Genomic DNA, 24,062 nt, shown 5'->3' with positions numbered 1-24,062 from the left:
CAAATCAAAACATGGAATAACGCAAGGGGGCCTGTTGCAGCTCCTGCACCAAAAGCGAGTTTCCTTAAATTTTTCCCGTTTTCTCCTCGCTTCTGGGAGCAAATGAAGCACTTTTGAAGAAACTGCTGAATATATTCCATAAGGCCATCTGGCGATGACGAGTTGAAAGTCTTGCCTGGAATGGCCAAGAATGGAAAGCGAGGAGGCTTTTCAGGAGGATTGTCCGCATCAAGCAGGATCCACTGGCGAGCACTCGCGATGTTCGCTTCTGAGCTGTTTTCATCATCACCAGAGGAGATGCTCAATTCAGCGCCATCGCTGTCTTCACTTCCGGACACAAGATAAACATCTGTATCTGAATCATCATCACTCGAACAAGGTGACGAAAATGAAAAGCTTCTTTTTCCTGTTGACGAGCCAGCTATGCATGGGTGGCCGCCACCGCAAGCCATCTTTTCATACAAAAATTGAGCTCTTTCCGCAGGAGAAAAATAAATTGTCAAGTAAAGGCTGCCATCTGGTGGATTACACGCAATCTAAGCTGTAGAAGAGCGCCTCTTGACCTATTCCGCTAGGACGAGCTCTGCTCGTCCAAAGCACTTTGGGGACAGTTTGGGCAGGAGGAGCTCTGCTTGTCCAAAGCAGTTAAGGGGTTAATCTTCAAAATCAAAAGCGCAAATTTGACACCAAAGAAAAAAAAAGGAACACAACATGAGCATCCCTCTCCGTTTTGTGGTATCTCGATCTGCGCTATTGATTTTTAAAGCTATGTTTCACTAACGATATCCCTCAAGAGGTACTTCAAAGCTATTAATGCCAAGTTACCCTGAAATACAGGCTTGTTTATTGAAGGAAAGGAGATGACTCTCAAGGGCTCGTTTTTCTTTGTTAGACACAGTATTAATGGGAACTAACAGATGTTTCCTTGGCGTTGTCTGTTAGTTCCCATTAGGCTTGTTTATTGGCACGCGAACTTCTATTTGCAGCTTCGTGATGCCCTATAGAATAAAGTGACAGTCCAAAAATGAGCGTTACGTGCAGCCAGAGGACGGCTACTGTGCAACCTCTAGCACAAAATATGTTAAACTGTCAGTCATCTAGAACCAGTCACAGTTCTCGGTTTAAGCCCGAAAGCGACTATGCAGAAATCGAGAAATGTAGGGACGTCACGAACACACGCGTCACTTGACAGACACCCTCAGTCAAAACATTGCCAGCAAACAATGACTTTGGCAATTTGATAGCACACATCATGTACCGTAATGACAATACTAATCACTGCTATGATTTGTTAGCGAGAACACGGAGAAGGAAAATATCTGAAGTGCAGATCAATGCCCTTCTGCTTACGGTGGCGCCTCTGGTGGCCACTTTTGTCCCTATATGAAACTTTCGCGGGAGTTTCATGACCAGTAAAAAGTATTGAGAGACCATGGTACAACTCTTGAATTTGTTGACATTGCAGCCCTCACTGTTTCACAGCTCCCAAGACAATGATGCCAAGAGGCCACAAATTGCCACCATCTGCCCGCTGTTTGCCTTGGCTGTTTTTGTTCTCTGCAGTTGCCATACCAGCATGCTTTGTGAGCCTTGCAAGCTTGTACGTTGAAATACGTCACATGGAGGAGTATTGCTTGGTTGGATGTGTTTAATTTTTGGACTTAATTGCTTATATAAAATTATTTTTCACTTTTCTGAGCATTTGTATGACCAGATGGGTGACAGTAGTGTATCGTTAGCGTAAGATTGCATTACCTTGACATGGTTAGAAGGCAGCCATACTTGGGCTTTGCAGCTCGAAGAAGATGATGACTAGACCTGAACTTGTCATCTCTTGCCTAAATTAAGTTGTTTCTACTCACTCCTCTTTCAAAATACAGTAATTTACTACTCAAAATTTTTGCTCATCCAAAGTACCTTTGACTGTCGGTTCTCTCTCCTGGCTCATCTCTCTGCCTCTGACGTTAGTGCATTTCTTGATGTGCTTGTTATTTTTGTGTGCTATCTGGATGCTCCACTCAGGATAAGAGAGCTGCTCTAATGCCATGTCTACATTTATGCATGTAAACTTATACATGTAAATTATGCATGTAAACTTATGCATGTAAGCCCAGTTTTCCACCTACCCACGGTGTAATGATTCGCGTCACACTGTGCAGGTGGCCACCTTCGTCAGTTCCAGCCAAGCGAGCAGTTTGCTGACCGGCGGCACCCTCATGTTATGGCACGCACATACTTCTACCTGAACGAGGCACAATGCGAGAAGAACATGGACATCTTCCTCGAGTGTATTGACGCTGTGGCAGGTGAGTGCAACACCCATTCTGCACTCACCATTGTGCCGTGCATGCACAAATATTGCTCCAGGTGACCATGGTTGGGGCTTTCATTAACACCCCCTTCATGTCGGTGACTCAGGGAGCTGGTTTCAAGTGATGATACACCTGTGTGAAGTTTTGGGCCTCCGTAGCAAGAAGAGGCTCTGTTGCGGGCTTTTTATTAACCCTTTCAGACGCCACCTATGAAGAACTGTCTGTAAATGCCTCAAGTCGATACATGTGTGTTGTAGTAATTAATTCTAATTCAATTGGGCTTAAATATCTAGTTATTGTGAAATCATTCATGCTTTGTTTTTGCAATAATAGAATGAAATCTTACTCCAGAAATATAGCGCAAATTCATTTTCGGGTATGTCCATGTGGAACAAAGAAAAATTATACTTTTGCCGTGGCTCGCGGGAAGTGACACGTCGAACGACTCGTCAAACAGTGTAGTGCCTCAGCAAATTGATCATATACAAATGTACATGGCAAAATGAAGTTAAATGAAGACAAATTGATTATGCAGGAGGTTCATTTCATTCGAAACTCAATATATCTTGCTCTCTCTTAGCCCCTAGTCATTACATATGGCAAAAACAAGTGGTGTACACAATTGTGTACATAGCGTGTCGAAGGGTTAAGCACGGTGGAGCCACAAGGGGTGAAATGAAGATCACCTTATTACTGCTACTAATGCAGCTTTTTCTGCTCATGAAGCAGGCAGCTTGACATTGCGAGGTGTTGAGATTGCGCAGGGAATTTCCTCAGTGCCGAGAACATGGGTGGCCTGCAAGCCCTGTCTTTCATGAAATTTGCTGCAGATGCACAGGCTGAGTGAGCCAAGTAGGCCGGTCGTTTTGTGCTCAGTGTTGGAGGTCGCATTATTTCACTTTTGCTCCCCGCAGGGGTGTCTGTGCAAGCAGACGTTTGATGAGTGGCGTCACCGCGGACCTTAACCAACGGGGGGGTTTCGACCCCCTCCCACGCCTAGCTGTGCGTGACATTGCCGTGTCCGGGGAAAAGGGCATCCTGAGGGTTGAGCCGATGCTGGGTGCTTGGACCTGTAGCGTACTAGCGCAGGCTACACGAATCCGATCAGGAAAAGACGACGACATTGATGTTACCAGCACGAGACGATCGCGCGTGTTCTTGTTCGCGTCTGTGTAAAATGGTTCCAGACGAAATATACAATTTGTGGTCTCACAGCATCGACATCTGTCTGCTGTTACCACAAGTTGGTGACCTGGACATCGCCTGATTGCTCTTGCTTCCACGTTACCAAACGTTGCACCAAGGTCCTCGTCCGCTACCTCGTCGATACTGGCGCTGAAATCTGCGTCTTTCCTCCTACATTGGCTGAAAGACACCATCCTCCCATCTCCCCTCCTCTCAACGCGGTCAACGGATCGACTGTCCGAACTTACAGCCAAAAGTCGCTGACTCTTGACATTGGCCTCAGACGTAGCTTTCGCTGGCTCTTTGTCACTGCGGACGTGTGCCAACCAATAATCGGAGCAGACTTCCTATGGCACTACAAGCTCGTCATCGACATGCGGCATAGCCGCATCCTGGACTCTAAGACAAGCTTAGCCATCCAGGGCGTTTCCTGTCGCGCTTCACCACTCTGGCTTTTTCAGGCACACACAACCTTGCTAAAGTGTCATTGCCGAGTTTCTGGATGTCTTCCGACCACCCTCCTTTCAGTCCTCAGCCGCTCACAGCGTGACACATCACATCGTCACAAAGGGCCCTTCCGTATTTGCCCGGGCTCGTCGCCTCGCACCACACCGTCTCGCTGTTGCCAAAAAGGAGTTTGAGCACATGCGTGATCTTGGTTTCATTTGTCCCTCCTCCAGTCCTTGGGCCTCACCATTCCACATGGTCCCTAAAAAGACTGGTGATTCGCGCCCATGCGGTGATTACCGTGTTCTTAACAAGGCCACTGTTCCAGATCGGTGCCTGATTCCCCATATCCAGGATTTCACTTCGGCACTGCACGGTTGCACCATTTTTAGCAAGATCGACCTGGTCAAAGCCTATCACCAAATCCCAGTCAAACCCGCAGACATTCCGAAGACCGCCATTATAACACCCTTTGGCCTGTTCGAATATCTACGCATGCCATTTGGTCTTTGCAACGCGGCACAAACCTTTCAACGTTTCGTCGACCAGGTGTTACGTGGGCTGACCTGCTGCTTCGCCTATCTCAACAATATACTTGTCTTCAGTACCTCTACTGAAGCTCACAAGCACCATTTACATAAAGTGCTTGAGAGACTCGGCAAGTTCGGCCTCGTTGTTAACGGCCCTAAGAGTGAGTTCGGGGTCACGTAGCTGGACTTCCTCGGCCATCGCGTCAACGCACACGGCATTCATCCACTACAGACTTGTCTAACTGCCATTTGCGAGTTTCCTCAGCCATCCACCATCAGGCATCTGCGTGAATTTCTTGGCCTCAGCAACTTTTATTGTCGTTTCATTCCTCGCTGCGCCGATATACTGCAGCCTCTCAACGACCTTCTCACGGCCGTCAAAACACCGACAACCCCGGTACCCTGGAACGATGCGGCCAAGCATGCATTTAGAAACATCAAAGAAGCCATTGCCAGCGCTACACTTCTCGGCCACCCTAAATGCAATGCCCCAACATCCATCATGGTAGACGCACCTGACACTGCCGTCGGTGCCGTCTTGCAACAGTCCATTGCTGGCGCTTCGCAGCCCATCGCCTTCTTTTCCAAGAAGCTTGCCCCTCCCGAGCGCCGCTACAGCACCTTCGGCCGAGAGCTACTCGCCATCTACTTTTCGCTATTTCCTTGAGGAACGCGTATTTCACATCCTTATGGATAATAAACCACTGACGTCTGCTTTAGCGTCCACCAGCACTTCTTACGCACCCTGCGAAATCAGACAGCTCACCTTCATCTTGGAATACACGAGCGACATTCACCACCTCAGTGGAAAAGCCAACGTTGTTGCCCATGCATTTCTCATGCTGCTATCCATGCAACACAATACGGCCGAACGAGCATCGACTTCACAGCCATGGCTGCCACTCAGAAGAATGACGAGGAGCTCCAGCTGCTACAAAACCGCGGCACATCTCTAGTCTTGGTTGACGTCTTCGTGCCTGACTGTGACGTGCCCCTCATTTGTGATATGTCGACCGGACGTCTTTGATGCCTTGCACTCCTTGGCTCAACCTGGCATTTGCGCCACACAGCGACTTATCACTTCACGTTATGTGTGGCCGAGCATTAACGTAGAAGTCCGTCGTTGGTCACGTGCTTGCCTCAGGTGTCAACAGTCTAAAGTGCATCGTCACACTGTCACTCCTCTTGGCACGTTCCCTTCCCCGGAAGCTCGCTTCAGCCACCTACATGTCGACATTGTTGGTCCACTTCCTCCATGCGGGAACCATCGCTACCTGTTAACCTGCATTGACAGATTCACAAGGTGGCCTGAAGCAATGCCTCTTGAAAACATAACTGCGGAGTCGACAGCCCGAGCGCTTGCCGCTCGCTGGATTAGCCGCTACGGTGTCCCTTCCACCATTATGACTGACCGTGGTCGCCAGTTCGACTCAACATTGTTTGCCAACCTATCTCGGCTCCTCGGTGTCAACCACATCAAGACTACCTCGTACCATCCCATCGCCAATGGAATCATTGAACGTTTTCATTGCCAACTGAAGGCGTCACTCATGGCTTCCACTTTTCCTTCATCATGGATCGAACACTTTCCTTTCGCTATGCTTGGCATCCGCACGTCTCTTTGTAGCGACTCCTCCATAATCGCCGCCGAGCTGACATTTGGCACCACTCAACGAGTTTATTTATTTATTTATTTATTTGTATATACCCTCAGGACTTACAAGAAGCATTATATAGGGGAGGGGCTGGTACATCGATACATGCAAAAAATACTATGTATAATACAACGAAATATAAAGCAAAAGACAATATTGTAACGGAACTGAAAATATAAGAGTGTAGGTAAAAGAGCACAAATGGTAACAAAGGAAAATGTATTTATACATCAGTTAATGAAAATACGACGCAAGATAAAAGAAAAACAGTGATAAACAGAGAATGGCAGTGGATACTAAAACACAAGAATCGAATGATGTACTTTAGTGCATAAATATAGATACAAAAAGTAATGATACAGGAAGAGAAACGAAAACATAACGGGCTACAAGAATGACAAAAAAAAATGAATACAAAGTAACAAAGCAAAACACAATTCAATATTGACTAACAACAAAAAAAGACGTAGTATAAAAAAGTAAGTGGCAATCAAACAATAAATTGCAAATGCAGTAGTGAAGCAGCTTGGTGCAGGCTTATAAAGCGTTTGTTAGTGCTTTCCGGAAACGATCTGTGTCTCTGATAGCGACAAGTGACGCAGGCAGGCGATTCCACTCGTGACATGTTTTCGGCAAGAATGAATATGAGTAGGTGACTGTGTGCTGTGAAGGTACATGAACTTTGCAAGGATGATCGACACGTGGGGAGATATAAGATGCTGGTGTAATGTATCAGGACTTGAGCTCATGGTTATGATAGTAGATCTTGTAGAAGAGGGAAAGACGAGCTAACATCCTACGAGAAGAAAGGAGAGGAAGGCCAAGTGTTAGTTTCATATTAGTGACGCTAGCAGTTCGATGGTAATTGTTAAGGATGAAACGGGCTGCTCGATTTTGCACATTTTCGATTATGTTTTTCAGAGTAGCATGGCCAGGGTCCCATATCGAGCATGCATATTCAAGGTGATGTAAAGTTGTTGTTTTAGTTTCGGTGGAGCTAAAGAAAAGTTTCGTTTAAGATAACCAAGCATGTGGTTAGCTTTCGATGTTATGTGTTCGACGTGCTTTTTCTGGGTAAGGAGCTGTTGTTCAGTGATTTCGTGAAAATAAGGTTAAGTATAATGGAACTATATTCGGCAGTCGTCTGCAGAAATTTCGACGTGACACAATCGATACCGCACGAGGACGATCATTTTATGTTGTTAATAATGGAGCTGATACCAGAAGAGTTGAGTAAAATGGGTTCCATTGGAAGGTAGCTAGGTGCAGTGAATGATTGAGAGATGCCAGACTGAGCGGAGCAAAATGAACGAGAAAAAACGATGTCAAGTACAGAAGCACATTGGCTGCTTGGGTTGTCTCACCTGATTCATCAGTAAGAGCTATAGTTCGATTATCGCGGGTTTTCACAACATTCCAAGCGTTTTGGGTTGGTTTTGAGTAGTGATGGAAGTGTAGTGTTATAGAAATTAAACTTCGTTTCCTTCAAAGCACTGGAGTATGCTTTTGCTGCAGCGGCATAAGCGGACCACTTATCAGCAGTAGCCGATTTCTTTGCAGCACGAAAGAGCCTACCTTTTTTGTTAGATAGCCGATTCAGGTGTCTTGCGCACTACGGCGCGTTGGATGACTGATACACCTTCCTTACAGGGATATGTTTTTTTATCAGATGACATGCTTTGTTTTTAAAACACGCCCACAATTCTTCAACTGAAGCGTCAGTGTATAAAGGACAAAAGCTGTCGAGGAAGGTAGAAAGCTCAGTGTTTATAGCATCAAAATTAGCCTTATGATAATCTTTTATAAGTTTAAAGCGCTTGCTCCATTTAGTTGTCGGTACAGAGATTGAAAAATGCAGCACGTCATGGTTGAGTCCGGGCAAGTGAGTTATTTTGGATGTAATATCAGGTGATGACGTTAGTATCAAATCTAGTAAAGATGATGTAGTGGAAGTAACACGAGTAGGATGACTGACTAGTTGTGATAGATTGAAATCCAAGCACGTGGTTAGGAAGCAACTAGTTTCAGCTGAAGCAGGTTCCGCAAACGGGCATGGATGAGACCACTGGATTGAAGGAAAATTAAAATCACCAAGGACAGTGATTCCACTCCTGCGCCAACTGCGCCAAAGTGCGCCAAATTGTATTTACTGCGCCATCCTGATAATATCGACGAAATTTGCGCCAAAGTCTCGGGTTTGGGGGCGTCTATCACCGGCAATCGCACCGCCGGCGCGTCACAACATGTGCAGCTAGAGTGCCTCGATGCGCGCGCCCCCGCTTAGAGTGATGTCAGCTTTTGAAAGGGCACATGCCGCCTCCTCGGCCTTGGCGGCAGTGTGGCCGCCATTTTGAATCCCCCACCCGGTCGCTTGTGCGTGGCGCGCGTGCTGTTTTTAGCTCGGTGCACGTTTCCCGTTCAGTTTCATGCGCTCACTACCGTCACCATTGCCGGGTGTTGCGTGCCGCAGCGCACCAATCGTTCCAGGAACGCTGGAAGTTGTATCGTTTTCCAAGGGACCCGAAAAGAAGGCTTCTTTGGACAGTAAAAAATCAAACGTGACATCCGATGAACACATCATCCAATTGCAGAGCAAGTTTCCAGCCGGTATAGGCTTCCAAAGCAACGTCGAGAGTCGCCACTGCTCTTATCGCAACTGGGAATATACACGGCGCGTCTCCTTTCGCTACAACACTGCCTCCCCCGCTTCCGCGCACGCGCAGAGCTCTCGGATTGCATCTGTGGTGCGTCACAGTGTAACTATGGTCCCTAGTGTAACTATCGCTGGCTAGCAGTGCTCTGGGCCGAATGAGGAGCGCATACGCGCACGTGTTCTAGCCATCGCCGCTGCCAAATCCGGCGACAAACCGCCTTCGCCGGAAGCGCCTATCCCGTAACGCATAGATCGGCCGCGCGAGCGTCGTGCCCAAACTTATGCTTGGATTCCCTATTTCGAATGGACATGCAAGCAAAACTTGTGCCGGCGTCAACCTTGCGCACGGTGTAAGATATATACTCTTTAGGTGAGGACACTCGCGAGACGCCATCGACCAGATAAAGTAACAACGCTGAGCACCCGTCGGTCCGCTGACGGCAGCGGATACCTATCGGCGGGTTGACGCAACTTCAACGTAAAAACGCGTTCCCGTAGCAACTGGCCCTTCGCGGGAAATCTGAATTTCCTAGTCAGCGAACGCGGCCATGGTACGTCAGCAAGTAAAGTTGGAAACGCATACCGCGTTTTTCACGAGCGAAAAACGAGACATGCGGCGGACGCCGGCGTTGCCGCCGACCACGTTGGTTGCTATAGCAACGGTGCAGAAAGCATTTTTTCTCTTTAAGTTGCGTCTTCTCACCGATAGATACCCGCTGCGATCGCCGGACCAACAGACGCGCGCCGTTGTTACTTTATCTGGTCGAACGCGCTCTGCATGCAAGCCGAGGAGTGTCCCCACCTAAAGAGTATATATCTTACACCGTGACCTTGCGTAAGAAATTGACACCCTGATATTATTTGTATGCTTAAAAGATATTGGTTCACATGTGCATGAATCCTGCACCTTACTTCGTAAACATTCCTTACTGCACTTGGTTGATATTGTATCTTCCTTTGATTTTTGCTTTCGCTATTTCTTTTTTTGTTATGTGAAGTGTATCATGCAATATATTATGCGTGTTTGTTTGCAGATGATATCCTTCATTTTTCTCTAATAATAATTATATGTGGGAATTTGCGTCCCGAAACCACGATATGCTTATGAGAGACGCCGTAATGGAGGGCTCCGGAAATTTCGACCATCTGTTGTTCTTTAACGTGCACCTAAATCTAAGTACACGGGCCTCTGGCATTTCGCCTCTATCAAAATGGGGCCGCTGCGGCCGGGATTCGATCCCGCGACCTTCGGGTCAGCAGTCGAGCACCATAACCATTCGAAAACCATGGCGGGTTCTTATTTTCTATATTCATTTCCGTGGTTTAAGTATGCCACCTGCGTTGTCTGATGCCCATGTATGTGTGTGTACAGTTAAATCTTCTTTATTCCTGGCTGTTTCTCTGTTTCAAGGTTACCCTTTCGTCCTGTCCTAAATCAATACGCAGTTCTTGTTTTAGATGCGTAGCAGCTCTTTGACTAGCCTGTGTAACGCTGTCCGTCCGTCCGCACAAACGCGAGGCAACGCGCTTCCCTCGGCGCAGGTGTTGGAGCGGTGCCAAGTAGGTCACGCCGCAGCTGGGCGTTGACGTCACGCACCCCTCGCACGCTATACCTCGCAGGTGCGCGCGTACGTCACTCTCTCCCTCACCCGCCGGAGCGCCGCAGCTGCCGGCTCCAACGCCCGCTCGCCTCCCGTGTCTGCGTTTCAAACAAACGTTTACACTAGTAAACGCTACACCGTGTTTCGCTTCAAACGAATCTTCCAGCGCTCACCGCAGCACCCGCGTTAGCGCCGTTCAACCCGTGACGCCACCCGTGCGCAACGCTGCTGCTTCACATCCCATCAGCGTTCCCTTCGGGGAGATGGTCCAATTTTTTTTAATGATGCACGATCATTGTGAGGCGACTAGTGCCAGGCCATAGCAAATTCTGCCACGGAGCACTTTATTTGTGTAATTGCTTCCGTCAGCGCAGTGATAATGCGCTCAAATAAATGACCTGTACACTGGATATGGGAGCGGCAGGCGTTTACACACACACACACACACACACACACACACACACACACACACACACACACACACACACACACACACACACACACACACACACTCACTCAGTATTTAAATCCTTTGAGCAAGCATAATTTATTTATTTATAATATAAGCCATGAAGAATCAAACAGGAGTGCACATACAAACAGTACTCGCGAAGGATCTATAGAAAGAAGACGCATGAAAACAAGAAGACGGGGCAGCATTGTGTACGGTAGACACGCGATGTCAGTAAAAAAAATGCAAGAAACAAAGTCCAGTTGTACAATGAGTACCTCATGGAAACCGGTTATGCAATAAAAAGTCACAGGGTCCCTTATGCATTCACTTAAGGCGACTTGAAGGCGAAAGCCATCTTCTTTTTGTTTTTTGCGCACCTAGCGTAGTTTTGCATTACCTCCAAGATCGGTGGCACCTCACCTGGTTTTGCACTGCCTCCTTGATCTGGCCACTTGTGACCAAGCTACGATGTCATGCGATAACGGCATCATGTGACATCACGCCAAAATTTGTGAAGTCATGATGATGTCACATAGTGACGTCTCACATGACGATGGTTTTTTTTGCATTCCTCCTCCCTGACACCGCGGTACGCTGACGCCGTAGACGCGGGACGCCGACGGTCAAATTTCGCGTTTGATGAGGCGTTTAAGGCCTTCGCCTTAAAAAATACGTCCGCCACGGTGGTATAGGGGTTACGGTACTCGGCTGCTGACCAGAAAGTCACGGGTTCGATCCCGGCCACGGCGTTCGCATTTAGGTGGAGGCGAAATGCTAGAGGCCCGTGTACTTTGCGATGTCAGTGCAGGTTAAAGAACACCAGGTGGTAAAAATTCATGGAGCCCTACACTACGGCGTGCCTCATAATCATATCATGGTTTTGGCACGTAAAACCCCAGATATTATTATTAACAAAACAGACGAATAAACGACGCCGTGCATCTGCCGCACAAAGTTCAAAATAGTATTGGAAACACTCGATAATATGTACATGCAGGGGCATGCAAAAAAAGAGAAAAACTGCAGATACAAAAAAGAAGGAAAAACAGAGATACTGCGCGTATGCAAAGCTTTATGGCATACTACACAACAACGTATTCATCGTTTTGATAACGACTCGAGTGCCGATACAAAGCGGCCACAGATTGTGAGCAAGAAATGTCAGCAATAGTAATGATAAAGAAGCTTTCATTTCATTTTAGCAGGATATTCGCACCATACTGCCCCCTGGCCCTTTATTCTGTGTACAATATGTGTGATGCCATTTATAATAAACGAGTAAACTGTTTGCAAACTCAGCAAAATGAGCCACCTTAATCGCGCTTCGGTAGCTTCGCAAAACTAAATTGTGTGTGTCCAGATACATATACTGCTGCTGCTGCTGACATGTATACAAATACTTTAAACGTATATTTGCGTATTTGGAATGCAGAGCTTACGAGAAAATTAAGTAAGGCTTTAGATTTTGTCGTTTCCGGCGTAAGAAAGATGATTCGTTTTCAACATACCGGAGTCTACGTCTACCCCTAGCGCATAAGACATGCACAGGCCGTCAGGTTACGCGAACTACATGCTTCCTTAATAAACATTTAGGCAACAACAGCAATAAAAGCTGCCCAAGCTTCAAAAAAGAAAAGAAAAAGAGAAAGCTCACTAGCGTGCACTTATTTCCGGACGTATCCGCGCACCGCAAGCGCTTTGTGTAGCGCGCTTCGCATGCTGCCGAGCTGCGGCGGGATTCGTAATGGCGGCCGTCGTAGCAGACGACGCCCCTGTCCTCACCCTCAGCGGAGCGCGCGGGCATCAAGGCACCCTATGTGCAGCTCGATCTTGGGGCTGCCAATAAAGTCGCAATCATGGACCAAGAATTATTCCGCTGAATAAATAGCGCTCGCGCGTGCGTTCCGAGTAAGCCACGATGCCATGCACGGTGCCGACGCAGCTTCTGTTCTGCAAGTCGGCTCGACAGCAAAAACGCGCTCTCCGCAGAGGCTCGTGACGTCTACGCCTATCGGTAGCGAGAAAGTGTGACGGCGATTCATCGGCGGACGTCGTCTGTTCCAGAAACGCTGCTGATAGCTCGTTTCAAGCGTCACATGGCACGTAAGGAAAGCAATATGTTCAGTAATAACTACATGAGTGCCGCTAAAATGTCTCTCACTTCTATTTCCGGACATCGCGGAATGAAATCTGGGATCGCTCGCAGTAGATATATGGGACATTATCGAATTTTCCTTGCTTCGCGTTTATGGAAGAGCACGCGAACTTTATCCGTGGATCTTCATCCAGAACAGCTTTTTCCCTTCCGCCAGCACGCGTCCGAGTTTCTAATCACTCTGCGGTAAATACCACCTAAAAGGCCCTGCCCTTTCGAGCTCACGTGCTAGGATTCCAATTCGAATTTTTTGCTTGCTTTTTTAAAATTGTCATCTCATTAGTAAAATCATATCTCCTGGTCGGAGCAGCCGCAAATGCGCAGCTGTCAGTAGCGGGCCCGTCGCTGACGGCCCACAGTGAAGCGGCTACGCCATCTTACACGTCCGCCCCTCGCTTTCGGGGGTCAATAGCTAATGGTTAAAAAAATTCAGTTTCGCTTAAGAGCGAAGCAATGAATGCGATACCAAAAAATTGTATTGTGAAACGAAGTAAGACTAGCAGCTAACTCTTTTGGATCCGATCTCGCGAGCTCGCCAAAACGCTGGTTTAAGCGAATATGGCCCCTCCAGGATAGCGCGCGCACAAGCGACTGCGCCCTTCGAACGATGCGCTCGCCCCCCCCCCCCCCCCCGCTCTCCTGGCGTCCCTTCATGCTTCTTACGAAAGACGGGCAGGGCGTTTCCTCTCTGTTTGATGAGCAATCGACGGCAAGCCCGCACGCGGGAAGATGTTATCTCATGCGCTGTCCGTGCGGCGGAGACAGACGGCCGGCTAGTTTAATCTCCGCTTCAGCCGCGTTCGTCGCCAGCGCTCGCGAGCTTTTACCTGCGGCTAGAATGCGCGTGATGATGTTATTAATTTGGACTTTATACGGAAAATTACAGCAACGGCGACGGCAAAAATCCGCCGAGAGTGTCCATATAATTGCTATCGCAGGGGTCAATGTATGGGGCAGATTTTGCGCCCCCCCCCCCCTCTTAGGTGATTGGGGGGGGGGCGGCCCCCCCTGTGCGCTCGCCTATGCTCTGAGTTGATTTTTTCCATGAGATTTGCAATGAATCGAAATATTTCTAGCCTTCATAAGAGCCCCATAATAATACTCAGGTGCTTGAATGTTTATGCAATATGCTTCTGTATTGCACTCCAGGCTGTAAAATTCGCTGCTCCAAAGTGCTCCCAGATGCAAAATTATCTGCTCCAAAGTGCTCCAATATGAAAATTTTGCTGCTCCAAAGTGCTCCAACACGGAAATTTTGCTGCTCCGAAAATTGCTCCAAATCAGAAGTCCTCGGTAGCATCACTGCCTAGGAGGAAAATTGGAATACCGGTAAACAGTGCCGAGATATGGCTTAGGCAGTCATGAATTTCCTCGCAGTAAGAGCCGATGGAATTAGGCGGGCGGTAGCAAATGCCAAAAACCATCTTTTGAAAACATATGGTTACGCAGCACCACACTATTTCTAAATTGCATGGGATTTTCAAAAGCGAACAATGAAAACATTCATTCACGGCAATGAGGACACCACCACCCGTTCTCTCAGAGCGATCATAATGATGTATGGTGAATGCTTTCTGGCACTGAAAAAGCTCACACGATGCAATTTTGTCGGATAGCCAGGTTTCAGACAACAGAATTATATCCGCATCCGTGTCATTAATTATGGCACTTAGACTGTCTCTTTTTGGAATAAGGCTGCGCACATTGGCATAGAGTATTGAGAGCACTGATGGTGAGCCACCACCCCTCGCACTACCCTAGCTATTGGCAGAATAAAGACGGCCTGACCGGGTCGCCCTCGGGGTAGCGGCAATGGCGTCTGGTGGTGAAGGTGCCTCGCAAACGGAATTGGTGTGAGCATCAAACACATAGCACTTTTTTTTTGCATATAGCTTTTTGTACCGCAGCTTGAAAGGCACTTTTAAACCAATGCCGAACTCTGTCAGCTTTTTACGAGCATGGCGAGTTGATGCAGAGGAGTCTTCTGAAATGCCTATGCCACTACCCCGCAAAGTAGATTTCTTAGACAGTAGGATCACTTTTGACTTGGAACTGCAAAATTTAGCAATGAGTGGTCTATTTTTGCCTGCCACGTATTTGCCTATTCGGTGTGCCCGTGCTATGTCTCCAGATGACAAGTGAACATCCAATTTGTCTCGGGCCATCACGATAATTTTTTTTCAGATTGGTGGGCGTTTTCATCTGAAACGTCTGGCAAGCCGTAAAATAACAGGTTATCATGCCTGGACCTGTCTTCACCCTCATCAAGTCGGGCTCGTAGTTCACTCGCCTCTTGTTCCACGTGAATTAACGACTGGCGTATGATAGATAGTTCTTGTTGTTACGTTTGGAAGATCGTTAACCATCTTTTTCTACCGCTTGTAGCCGCACGGTAATGTCGGCCACAGCAGTAGCAACCGTCTTGTGTGAAACTTTAAGATCTGCATATTGCCCGTGACATGCCGGATTGGTTGGACTCAATTCTAATACAATGCTCATTAGTCTCTCTAACCATCTGAATCAGCTCCGTAATGGCCTTGTCCGGCCCTGGATTTTCTTCAGTGTCGCCACAAAGTAAAAGCAGTAAGGAAGAGAAGGGTTCAAGCAATGCTTCTGGGCACGGAAGCACAATCGAAAACGGGTCACTAGTTGTGTTGCGACCTAGCGAAAGGCCATGCGCATCCTGGCCGGCCGCAGGAGCAGAGAAAGGGACTGAGCGGCTTCCGATGCAGGCGAGATAACGTCAACCTTTATTCCATGCAACCAGCATACATATATAGCAGACACTCATGTGACCAATGACGTCACGTACAAGCAACACTTTACAATTGTGGGCGACAGCGCCAGATAACGCGGACACTTGACGCGCATAGGCGCTATCACCACATCTCCCCTTCTTTAATAATACGCTGACAGTTGCAACCAGCTTAGCGGCACTGCCAGCGAAAGAACATTTTGCAGAAACACACTGCGCAAGAAACAATACAGTCAATTGCTGAACCCGTAGCGGTGCGGCTGTCGAACAAAACGACCAGATCGCGTTCGGTATTCAGGAAGGTCAGTTCCCGGCATGGAAGGGCTAGATAGATCGTCAGGTGCCATGCTGTCTGTAACGCGATTAGATTTCTGTTCCGTTTCTACCCGACTATCATTTGCCTGAGGAAAATCATAGCTACCTCCATCATCCTCACCTTCTTTTGGCTGTGAAACAAAGCGAACCAAGGATTTCCTGTTTCTTTCTAGAACTACACCAGTGGAAGTTCTAACCACATACGACCTCGGCCGCTCAGCAAGTCGCAAGACTCGCGCTTTTGCTTTGCAGTCCGTCACCCAGACTTCCGCGCCCAGTTCGAGTGCTCGCAACGAAGTAGCACTATGACGACGGTTGAAGTTCCTACGCTGCCGCTGTCGGGCGGTCGTATCATGGCTTCTGAACTTCCTCAGGTTCACCGTCTGAGGCGGAAGGCTGGTGGGACGGACAGGCACCGTTGTGCGTAGCCGCCTGCCCATTAGAAGATCTGCAGGGCTTTTCCCAAGTAGCCCCGGAGTGTCCCTGTACGCTAGGAGAGAAAGATATGGGTCCTTCGCTTTTGTAATGAGACATTTAATTGTCTGGACCATCCTCTCTCCTTCACCATTTGCCTGGGGGTACCTGGGGCTAGACGTCACAGCGCGAAAACCGTAGTTGCGAGCAAACAACTTGTATTCCTGCGACACAAATTGCGCTCCGTTATCAGACATAACAACTACTGGTATGCCATGTCTTGCAAAAAGCTTTGGAGGTGCGTAATGACAGTGGCACACGTTGTAGATGATAACAAAGCAATCTCTGGGTACCTAGAAAAATAATCCACGACTACCAAATACCATTTTCCTTGAATATGGCAGAGATCAGCGCCTAGTTTTTGCCAAGGACGCTGTGGAGTGGTTGTCGGGATCATTGGTTCTGACTTTTGGTGTCTGTGCTCGGCGCATACGCGGCAATCGGTAACCAAAGCTTTCAGCTGACAACTCAACCCTGGCCACCATACCGACTCTTTGGCTCGAGCTCTGCATTTTTCGATCCCCAGGTGACTCCCGTGCAAGCGTATCAAGACCTCTGAGCGCAATTTTTGAGGAATGAACAACCTCACACCTTTAAGTAGCACGCCTTCAGCAACTGTAAGCATGGCTCTTTCCTGCCAATATGGACGCATCGGAAGAGATGAGAATTTTGGCCACCCTTTCCGACTGAATTGTACGAGTGCTTGAGAAACTTCGTCAGAGGCTTGTTCTGCTTTCACTCTCTCGAAGAGGCTGGCCTCGACCGCGTTTGACAAGCATCCTGAAACGTGCTTGCTGACGTCATTAACAGACAGTGCATTATCACTTTCTTTTCCCCGAATCGGGGCCCTCGACAACACATCTGCAGTAACTAGGCTCTTGCCTGGGACATGCACAACTTCATGGCTGAACCGCATGAGCCTCATGCGAAAACGCTGAATGCGAGGTGGTAAAACATCTAAAGGAGATTTTCCCAGCAAGGTTACAAGAGGTTTGTGGTCGGTTTCACACACAATTTCAAGGCCTTTGATGTACCCTTCGAATCGTTCTGCCGCCCACGTCATTGCTGGTGCTTCTTTTTCATTCTGGGAATATCTGGTTTCGGCAGGCGTCAACGAGAGCGATGCAAAGGCAACGGGTCGTTTTTCGTTGTTTGGTTGAACTTGCATCAGTACCGCCCCCCAAACCGAATGATGACGCATCGGCGGAAAGAATCGTAGGGTACTTTGCATCATAGTTAGCCATGACGCGCGCCGAACTGATAACGTCTTTAACGTACGACAGCGCTTGCTCTTGGCCTGGTCGCCACGTCCATTCAGAACTCTTCAAAAGCAAGTGACGTAACGGCGCCGTTTTTGAAGCCAAATCTGGCATGAATCTTGCCAGATGATTAGTCATACCGAGCAGCCGTCGAACGTCAGACACGTTATTTGGCGTCGGCAGTTCTTTGATGGCCCGGACCTTTTCAGGGTCCGGCCTGATTCCGTCTCGACTTAGAACACAACCAAGAAAATTTTATCTCGGTTACTCCAAAACAACTCTTTTCTTTGTTTAGCGTAACGCCAGCACTCATGAGACGGTCTAGAGTAAGACGCAGACGCTCATCATGTTGAGCTTGGTCGCAGCCGTAAATGAGCACATCATCCATCATGTTTACTACGCCTAGGATTTCTTCCAGAATCTGCGACATTTCCTTTTGAAAAAACTCAGGTGCTCACGTTATTCCAAACGGTGGCCTCTGAAAACAGTATCGCCCAAATGGCGTAATAAAGGTAGTTAACAATTGGCTTTCCGGCGACAACTTGATCTGATAAAATCCAGAATTAGCGTCTAGCTTCGAAAAAACCGATGCCCCACTTGACAGACCAAGGCTATCTTCAACAGTTGGCATAACATAGCGCTCGCGAAGTACACTTTTACTTAGTTGCGTCAAGTCAACGCAAATACGAACGTCTCCAGAAGGTTTGAGTACTGGTACAATACCCGCGCACCATTCTGTTGGTTCGTCTCCTTTGCGGATTATGTCGTCTTGCTCCATACGCTCGAGCTCCTGCTTAACTTGGTCCCGCAGGGGTAAGGCAATGCGACGAGCAACCTGAATAGCAAAGGGCACAGAGTTCGGCTTCAGTCTGATATTGTATTCCCCTTTCATAGCTCCCAGACTACCAAAAAGCTGAGGGTAGGAAGCTTCGATGGCTGTCGCGCTACTGACCGAGTCAGCGAACTTGATCAGCTCAAGGGCTTCGAGCGCTGGGAGACCCAAAAGTATCGAGTGCAAAGGCGAGACAACGTACACCATTTGTCGGACAATGCGTTGTTTCCACTGGATAGTGGCAGGAAACTTTCCGAGAACATGCAGTGGCTCATTGGTAGGGCCTGTTAAGGTTATGTCGCACTTCTCTAATTTGGTAGGCAATCCCAGAAACGTTGAGGGTACAACGGACACTTCTGCACCCGAATCAAGTTTAGCGAACACCGGAGTGCCGTTTGTTGGAAATTGTGCGCGGCGCGGACAGAAAGACGAAGAAGAGGAGTAGTGGGGCAGAGGCTGAGAGTTTTGAACTGTTCTTACGTACGCCATGTTGGGACGGTATCGCGCAGTGCGCTAATAAAGGCTGCAAAGGAGATTTCCCACAGCGTTTTGGTGCCGAAGACTCGGGAAGCCACGGCCTTCATCCCACGAGCTGTCGCTTCCGATCTGGGACGTCTTCCTGCAACCAGACCGTCATGGAGCGTGCTAAGAACAAGCGGGCGTCGCGTCGATCCCAGAGTACGAGGATTGTGAATGAGGTAAATCAGATCATACAGTCAGACCAGCTCGAGCTCTCGACGCTTCACGTCCTCCACAGCCGGTTAAAGGCGGTCCAGACGGAGTTAGCTGCGCTGAACGCCGAGTTGGAAACCTTCTTGACAGACGAGCAGGTGGCAGAAGACTACGATTCCGTCATGGAATATGAAGACGCTGCTACCAGCGCTTTGGCCCTGCTCGAACACCACATGAACAGGCTCAAGGTCTCCTCACCGGCTTCGACGGCGCATCCGCCTGCAACCTCTACTGGGGAGGACCCACCAGCGACCTCAGAGAGGGAACCGACGCGACCTCAACGTGAGTTTGGTGCACGATTGCCCAAGTTAGAACTTTTGCGCTTTGACGGCAGTTTAACTCGGTGGCAGCCGTTTTGGGATATGTTCCGGCACTCCGTACACGATAACCCGAGCTTGTCCAACACAGATCGGTTCCACTATCTTGTGTCTTTCCTCGACGGAGCTGCTGCTCAAGCCGTCGCCGGAATTCAGGTCACAGATTCATCTTACCGCGACGCACTCGACCTATTAAAACAAAGATTTGGGAACGCCAAGCTAATCGAGCGGCTCCGCACACTAAAACCCGTCAGGTCGTCGAGCGACGTATCAGACTTGCGGAAGCTGTACGACGAAGTACAAGTAAACCAGAGAGGACTCGCGAGCCTTGGAGTTAGCGCTATGTCATACGCAACCATGCTGAGCGAGATATTGCTGAAAGTTATTCCCGCAGACATAGTAGTTGATTACTATAAACGGGAGAGCCTGGAGTCGGGTACAGTTTCGACTGCCGCCAACAGTCCAGAGTCTTCGGAACAAGAGATGGAGCGTTTGCTGGAGTTTCTTCGCATAGAAGTGGAATGCCGAGGGAGAAGCGCACAGATCACGGCTCCACAGTTGATGGAGACTCGTACCCACGATAGCCAGAGCTCCCGGAAGATAGCGCCACCTCCATCGGCCGCGGTGCTTTATAACAAGACAAACATTCATTTCACCCCTTGCGTCTTCTGCCTCGCAACTGAACACAGTACCGAAGAATGCGCTAGCCACCTAAGCATAGCAGAGAAACGCAGTTTGCTCTCCGCGCAAGGTCACTGCTTCAAATGTACAGTGAAAGGACATCTAGTGCGAGATTGTCGCCGCAGAGTGCAGTGCAAATTATCTAAACGTCGGCATGCATCGGCAATGTGTACCTCAAGAGCTACTGAAGGTACTGGTAGAGAAACCGAAAGTACTTCGGATGCTGCTATGCATGTGAACAATACGACTCCTGGACTCGCCACCGACGTTCTTATTCAGACTTGTCGCGCTTGGCTGATGACACCGACGCATTGCTGCTACGTACGTTGTGTTCTTGACAACGGCAGTCAAAGAACGTTTCTGAGAGAAGATGTTTGCAGGAAGCTCAAGCTCACTCCGATTCGGGAAATGGATTTGGTGATCAGCTCGTTTGGACGACAGCGATCCCAACTTACTCGACGCGCGAAGGTTGTCACCGTTACGCTTCGGAGCCAACACGACAACACTTCAGTACAGATAGAAGCCGTCGTCGTTCCTTTCATCTGCGATGACATAATTGAAGCTCCGAAAACGAACAAACTGCGCACAGTCATCGTCGCAGAAGGCAAACCATTGGCGGATGCAGTTGTCTTCCCAAGCGTCACCTGCGAACCCGGAGTAAGTCTCCTAATTGGATCCAACCAGTTGTGGAAGCTCATGCCCAATAACAGCGAAGTCCGGTGCGACTCGGATAACAGAGCGTTAATCGCCATTAAAACAAGCATGGGGTGGACTCTCCAAGGACCATCGTCCGTCGAGGGACAAGACGGACAATATACCAGCAGCCATATCTCCGTGCTACGAACAGACGTGCACGAGACGGAGGACCTCTCTTACCCCTTACCACGGATTTGGGAGCTGGATGTTATTGGAATTGTTGAAGAGTCATTTCCGAAACAAGAAGACGTCGTCCTAGAAAGGTTTACCGAAACAATCGATTTCCGAAATGGTCGCGATAAAGTACCCTGGAAATCAGCAGAGTATAGCTTGCTTGATAATTCCATAGTCGCCATTTCGCAGAAGAAGGAAGCAGTTGAACGTTACGACAGAACAGTGAGGCAACACACGAAAGACAGACATGCCAAGGAGATCGCCGAAGATATAACGTCCGAAGAAGTAATCCGCGAGGCATCAAAGACAACAAGAATCACAGTTAGGTTTGACGCCTCTTTGTACGGAACAGGAGAGTTCTCTTGTAATCACCAACTTGAAGGGGGAATTGTGGACAGAGACGTTCTTTGTGCCAAACCTTCCCTCGCCATGCCAACGACTTTGAGCGACGTGAGAGGCAGCGCTTTGCTACAGCCAGACAAGCACAACATACACCTCATAGGAAACGTCATGCATCGGCGCATTCTTCATGGTGGCGCTACACTCGCTGAGCTCCGTGGAAAGTGCGGGCTTCTTAGAGGACGCCAGTGTGTTAAGAAAGTTGTCAGTGAATGTGCAAGCGATTCCGACTGGATGCTACATCGACATCAACACCACATCTTGCAAAAGACAGAGTGCCCCGATCACAGTCGTTTCAAGTCAGCGGCATCGACTTTGCTAGGCCTGTGTTTGTGAGAAGGGATTTTAATGTGAAAGCCTACATTGTTGTTTTTCCCTGGGTGGTTGTTAGAGCAGTTCATTTAGATCTATGCTGGTGGCGTAACAGCTAACGCATTTCTGACATTTCTGTTTTTATTCTAAGAAAGCTCTGACGTTCAAGCCAGTTAGTCGTGAACTATACCACATTATACGAGGCTTACTAGTGTAACAAGCCCGCACATAATTACGTAACAAGACCGCACATAATAAACAGACGATGCTCTTCATGTCGCCATTTCTAACTTCTTTATTCTCCCCCGTCCCCCTGGCCTGAATTCTGTCGTCTTCTTCTTCAACTGCTTGAGCTTGCTTCACTCCCCCCACCCTTGTTTTCATCCCTCCTGGGATGATATTTGAAAACATTAGCTATAGACGCCGATTCAACGGCTCCATTGGGACCTATATACCAGATCGTCTTTAAGTGTCCCTGCTGGCTTGCTGTCTTGACAACAGAAAATGGCCCTGTGTGATTCGCACCTGAGTTCGGCAATCCTTTTCTCACCAGCACGAAGTCTCCCACCTCTATTTCTGGGTCCATCGCATTCTGTTTTTTGTCGAAGTTCCTTTTCATCCTCTCCCGATACTTCACTTCGCTCTCTTCAGTTCTTCTCTCTTCTGTCAGGCGGATCATCGCTTCAACTCCTAAGGTCGTGTCAGCCGGCAAATATGTTGGTTTTCCCGTAGCACCAAACAGCGGTGTGCATCCCAGAGCTGTTGTATAGGACCGGTTATGATGCGCTACTGCAGCTTCAAGGCAGCATTTCCATCCACCTGGGAAGTCCGGATACATACTTAGATACTGTTTGATATCTCGAATAGCTCGCTCCGCTAGCCCATTAGCTGCTGGATGATACGGCGCAGTAAACCTGAGCGTAACTCCTCGCCGCTTTGCCCATTCATTGAGTTGGTGACTCCGGAAGGCTGGTCCATTGTCTGTTACCAATACCTTCACGTTCTCAAACATCTTGCGGTTTAGAAAAGAGATCACACTGTTGGTGTCCTGCTTTCCAGCTTTTGCTGCCACCATCCTTGTGCACTCATCGACGCACAACAGGAAGGCTCGAGTTTTTTTCACATTCTCAGATTTTTTTCGAAGTTCCGCGAAGTCCATGTGAATCACCTCAAACGGTGTAGTAGAGTGCCTTGGTAATACCATCTGTTGAGTCGGCTGTTTAAACTTTACTTTGTTGATCTGGCATTCGTGACATGATTGCACATATCTTTTTGTGTCTTCTTTCATGCCGGGCCATGTGAACCGTTTGGTCAGCTTCATGTAGGTCCGCCAGAAACCATCGTGACCACCTGAATGACAACTTGTGTGATAAAGATCCAGAATTTTCGGAATTAGTGTAGGAGGCACTGCGATTCTTCCGGTTTGTGTGAGTTGTAAAGCTTCAGTTCCTTCCCAAAGTTTGGCTGCACTTATTGTTTGCCATTGTACGTCAACAAGCCTTATGACCCCCAGCCTGGACATTGCATCGGCGTCTTTCATTGAAGCTCCCGGGCGATGGTTCACCTCAAAGTCGAACTGTTGTAGCTCGCTTACCCACCGTGCGACTTTTCCTTTCAGCTCTGCCATTTTTAAAAGGTGGGTAAGTGCCTCGTGGTCAGTGTATAATTTGAATTTTCGACTTTCCAGGTAAGAGCGGAAGTACCGAACAGCCTTTAGAACGGCCAGTGCTTCTTTCTCCGTTGTTGTATAGTTCACTTCCGCTTTGTTAAAAGTGTAGCTGTGGTAACCAATCACGCGGAGTTGGCGATTACTTGGCTGGCGTTCATCTCGCTGGTAAAGTATTGCTCCCGTTCCGTAATGTGATGCATCCGTGTTGAGCTCGAACGGAAGATCAAAGTCTGGTAGTGTGAGGACTGGATCAGACGATATAACTCGTACCAACTCTTTGTAGGCCGTTTCGCAGTCATCTGTCCAACGGAATGGTACATCTTTTTGCATCAGTCTTGTCAAACACCTCGTTTTAAGAGCATAATCTTGGATAAACGCCCTAAAATGACCGGCCAGCCCCAAAAACACACGCAATGAGTGGACATCAAAGGGCTTCGCCAGTTTTGCGATGCGTG

At 48.3% G+C, this 24,062-nt stretch overlaps 1 protein-coding gene across 1 annotated transcript in view; it reads left to right on the top strand.

Moving 5' to 3' along the window:
* Nucleotides 1–24,062, top strand: part of LOC119390992 (proline dehydrogenase 1, mitochondrial) — a 424,578-nt gene that overhangs the window by 228,704 nt on the left and 171,812 nt on the right. Inside the window, exon 4 of the mRNA XM_037658697.2 lies at nucleotides 2,160–2,306. Within this exon, the coding sequence (XP_037514625.1) occupies nucleotides 2,160–2,306 (147 nt within the window). The remainder of the gene's footprint in view (nucleotides 1–2,159; nucleotides 2,307–24,062) is intronic.

This window comes from Rhipicephalus sanguineus, chromosome 4 (genome assembly GCF_013339695.2).
Source record: "Rhipicephalus sanguineus isolate Rsan-2018 chromosome 4, BIME_Rsan_1.4, whole genome shotgun sequence".
NCBI classification, from domain to species: domain Eukaryota; kingdom Metazoa; phylum Arthropoda; class Arachnida; order Ixodida; family Ixodidae; genus Rhipicephalus; species Rhipicephalus sanguineus.
Note: the sequence above shows the minus strand (reverse complement) of the source record. Positions and strands in the feature narration are given on the sequence as shown.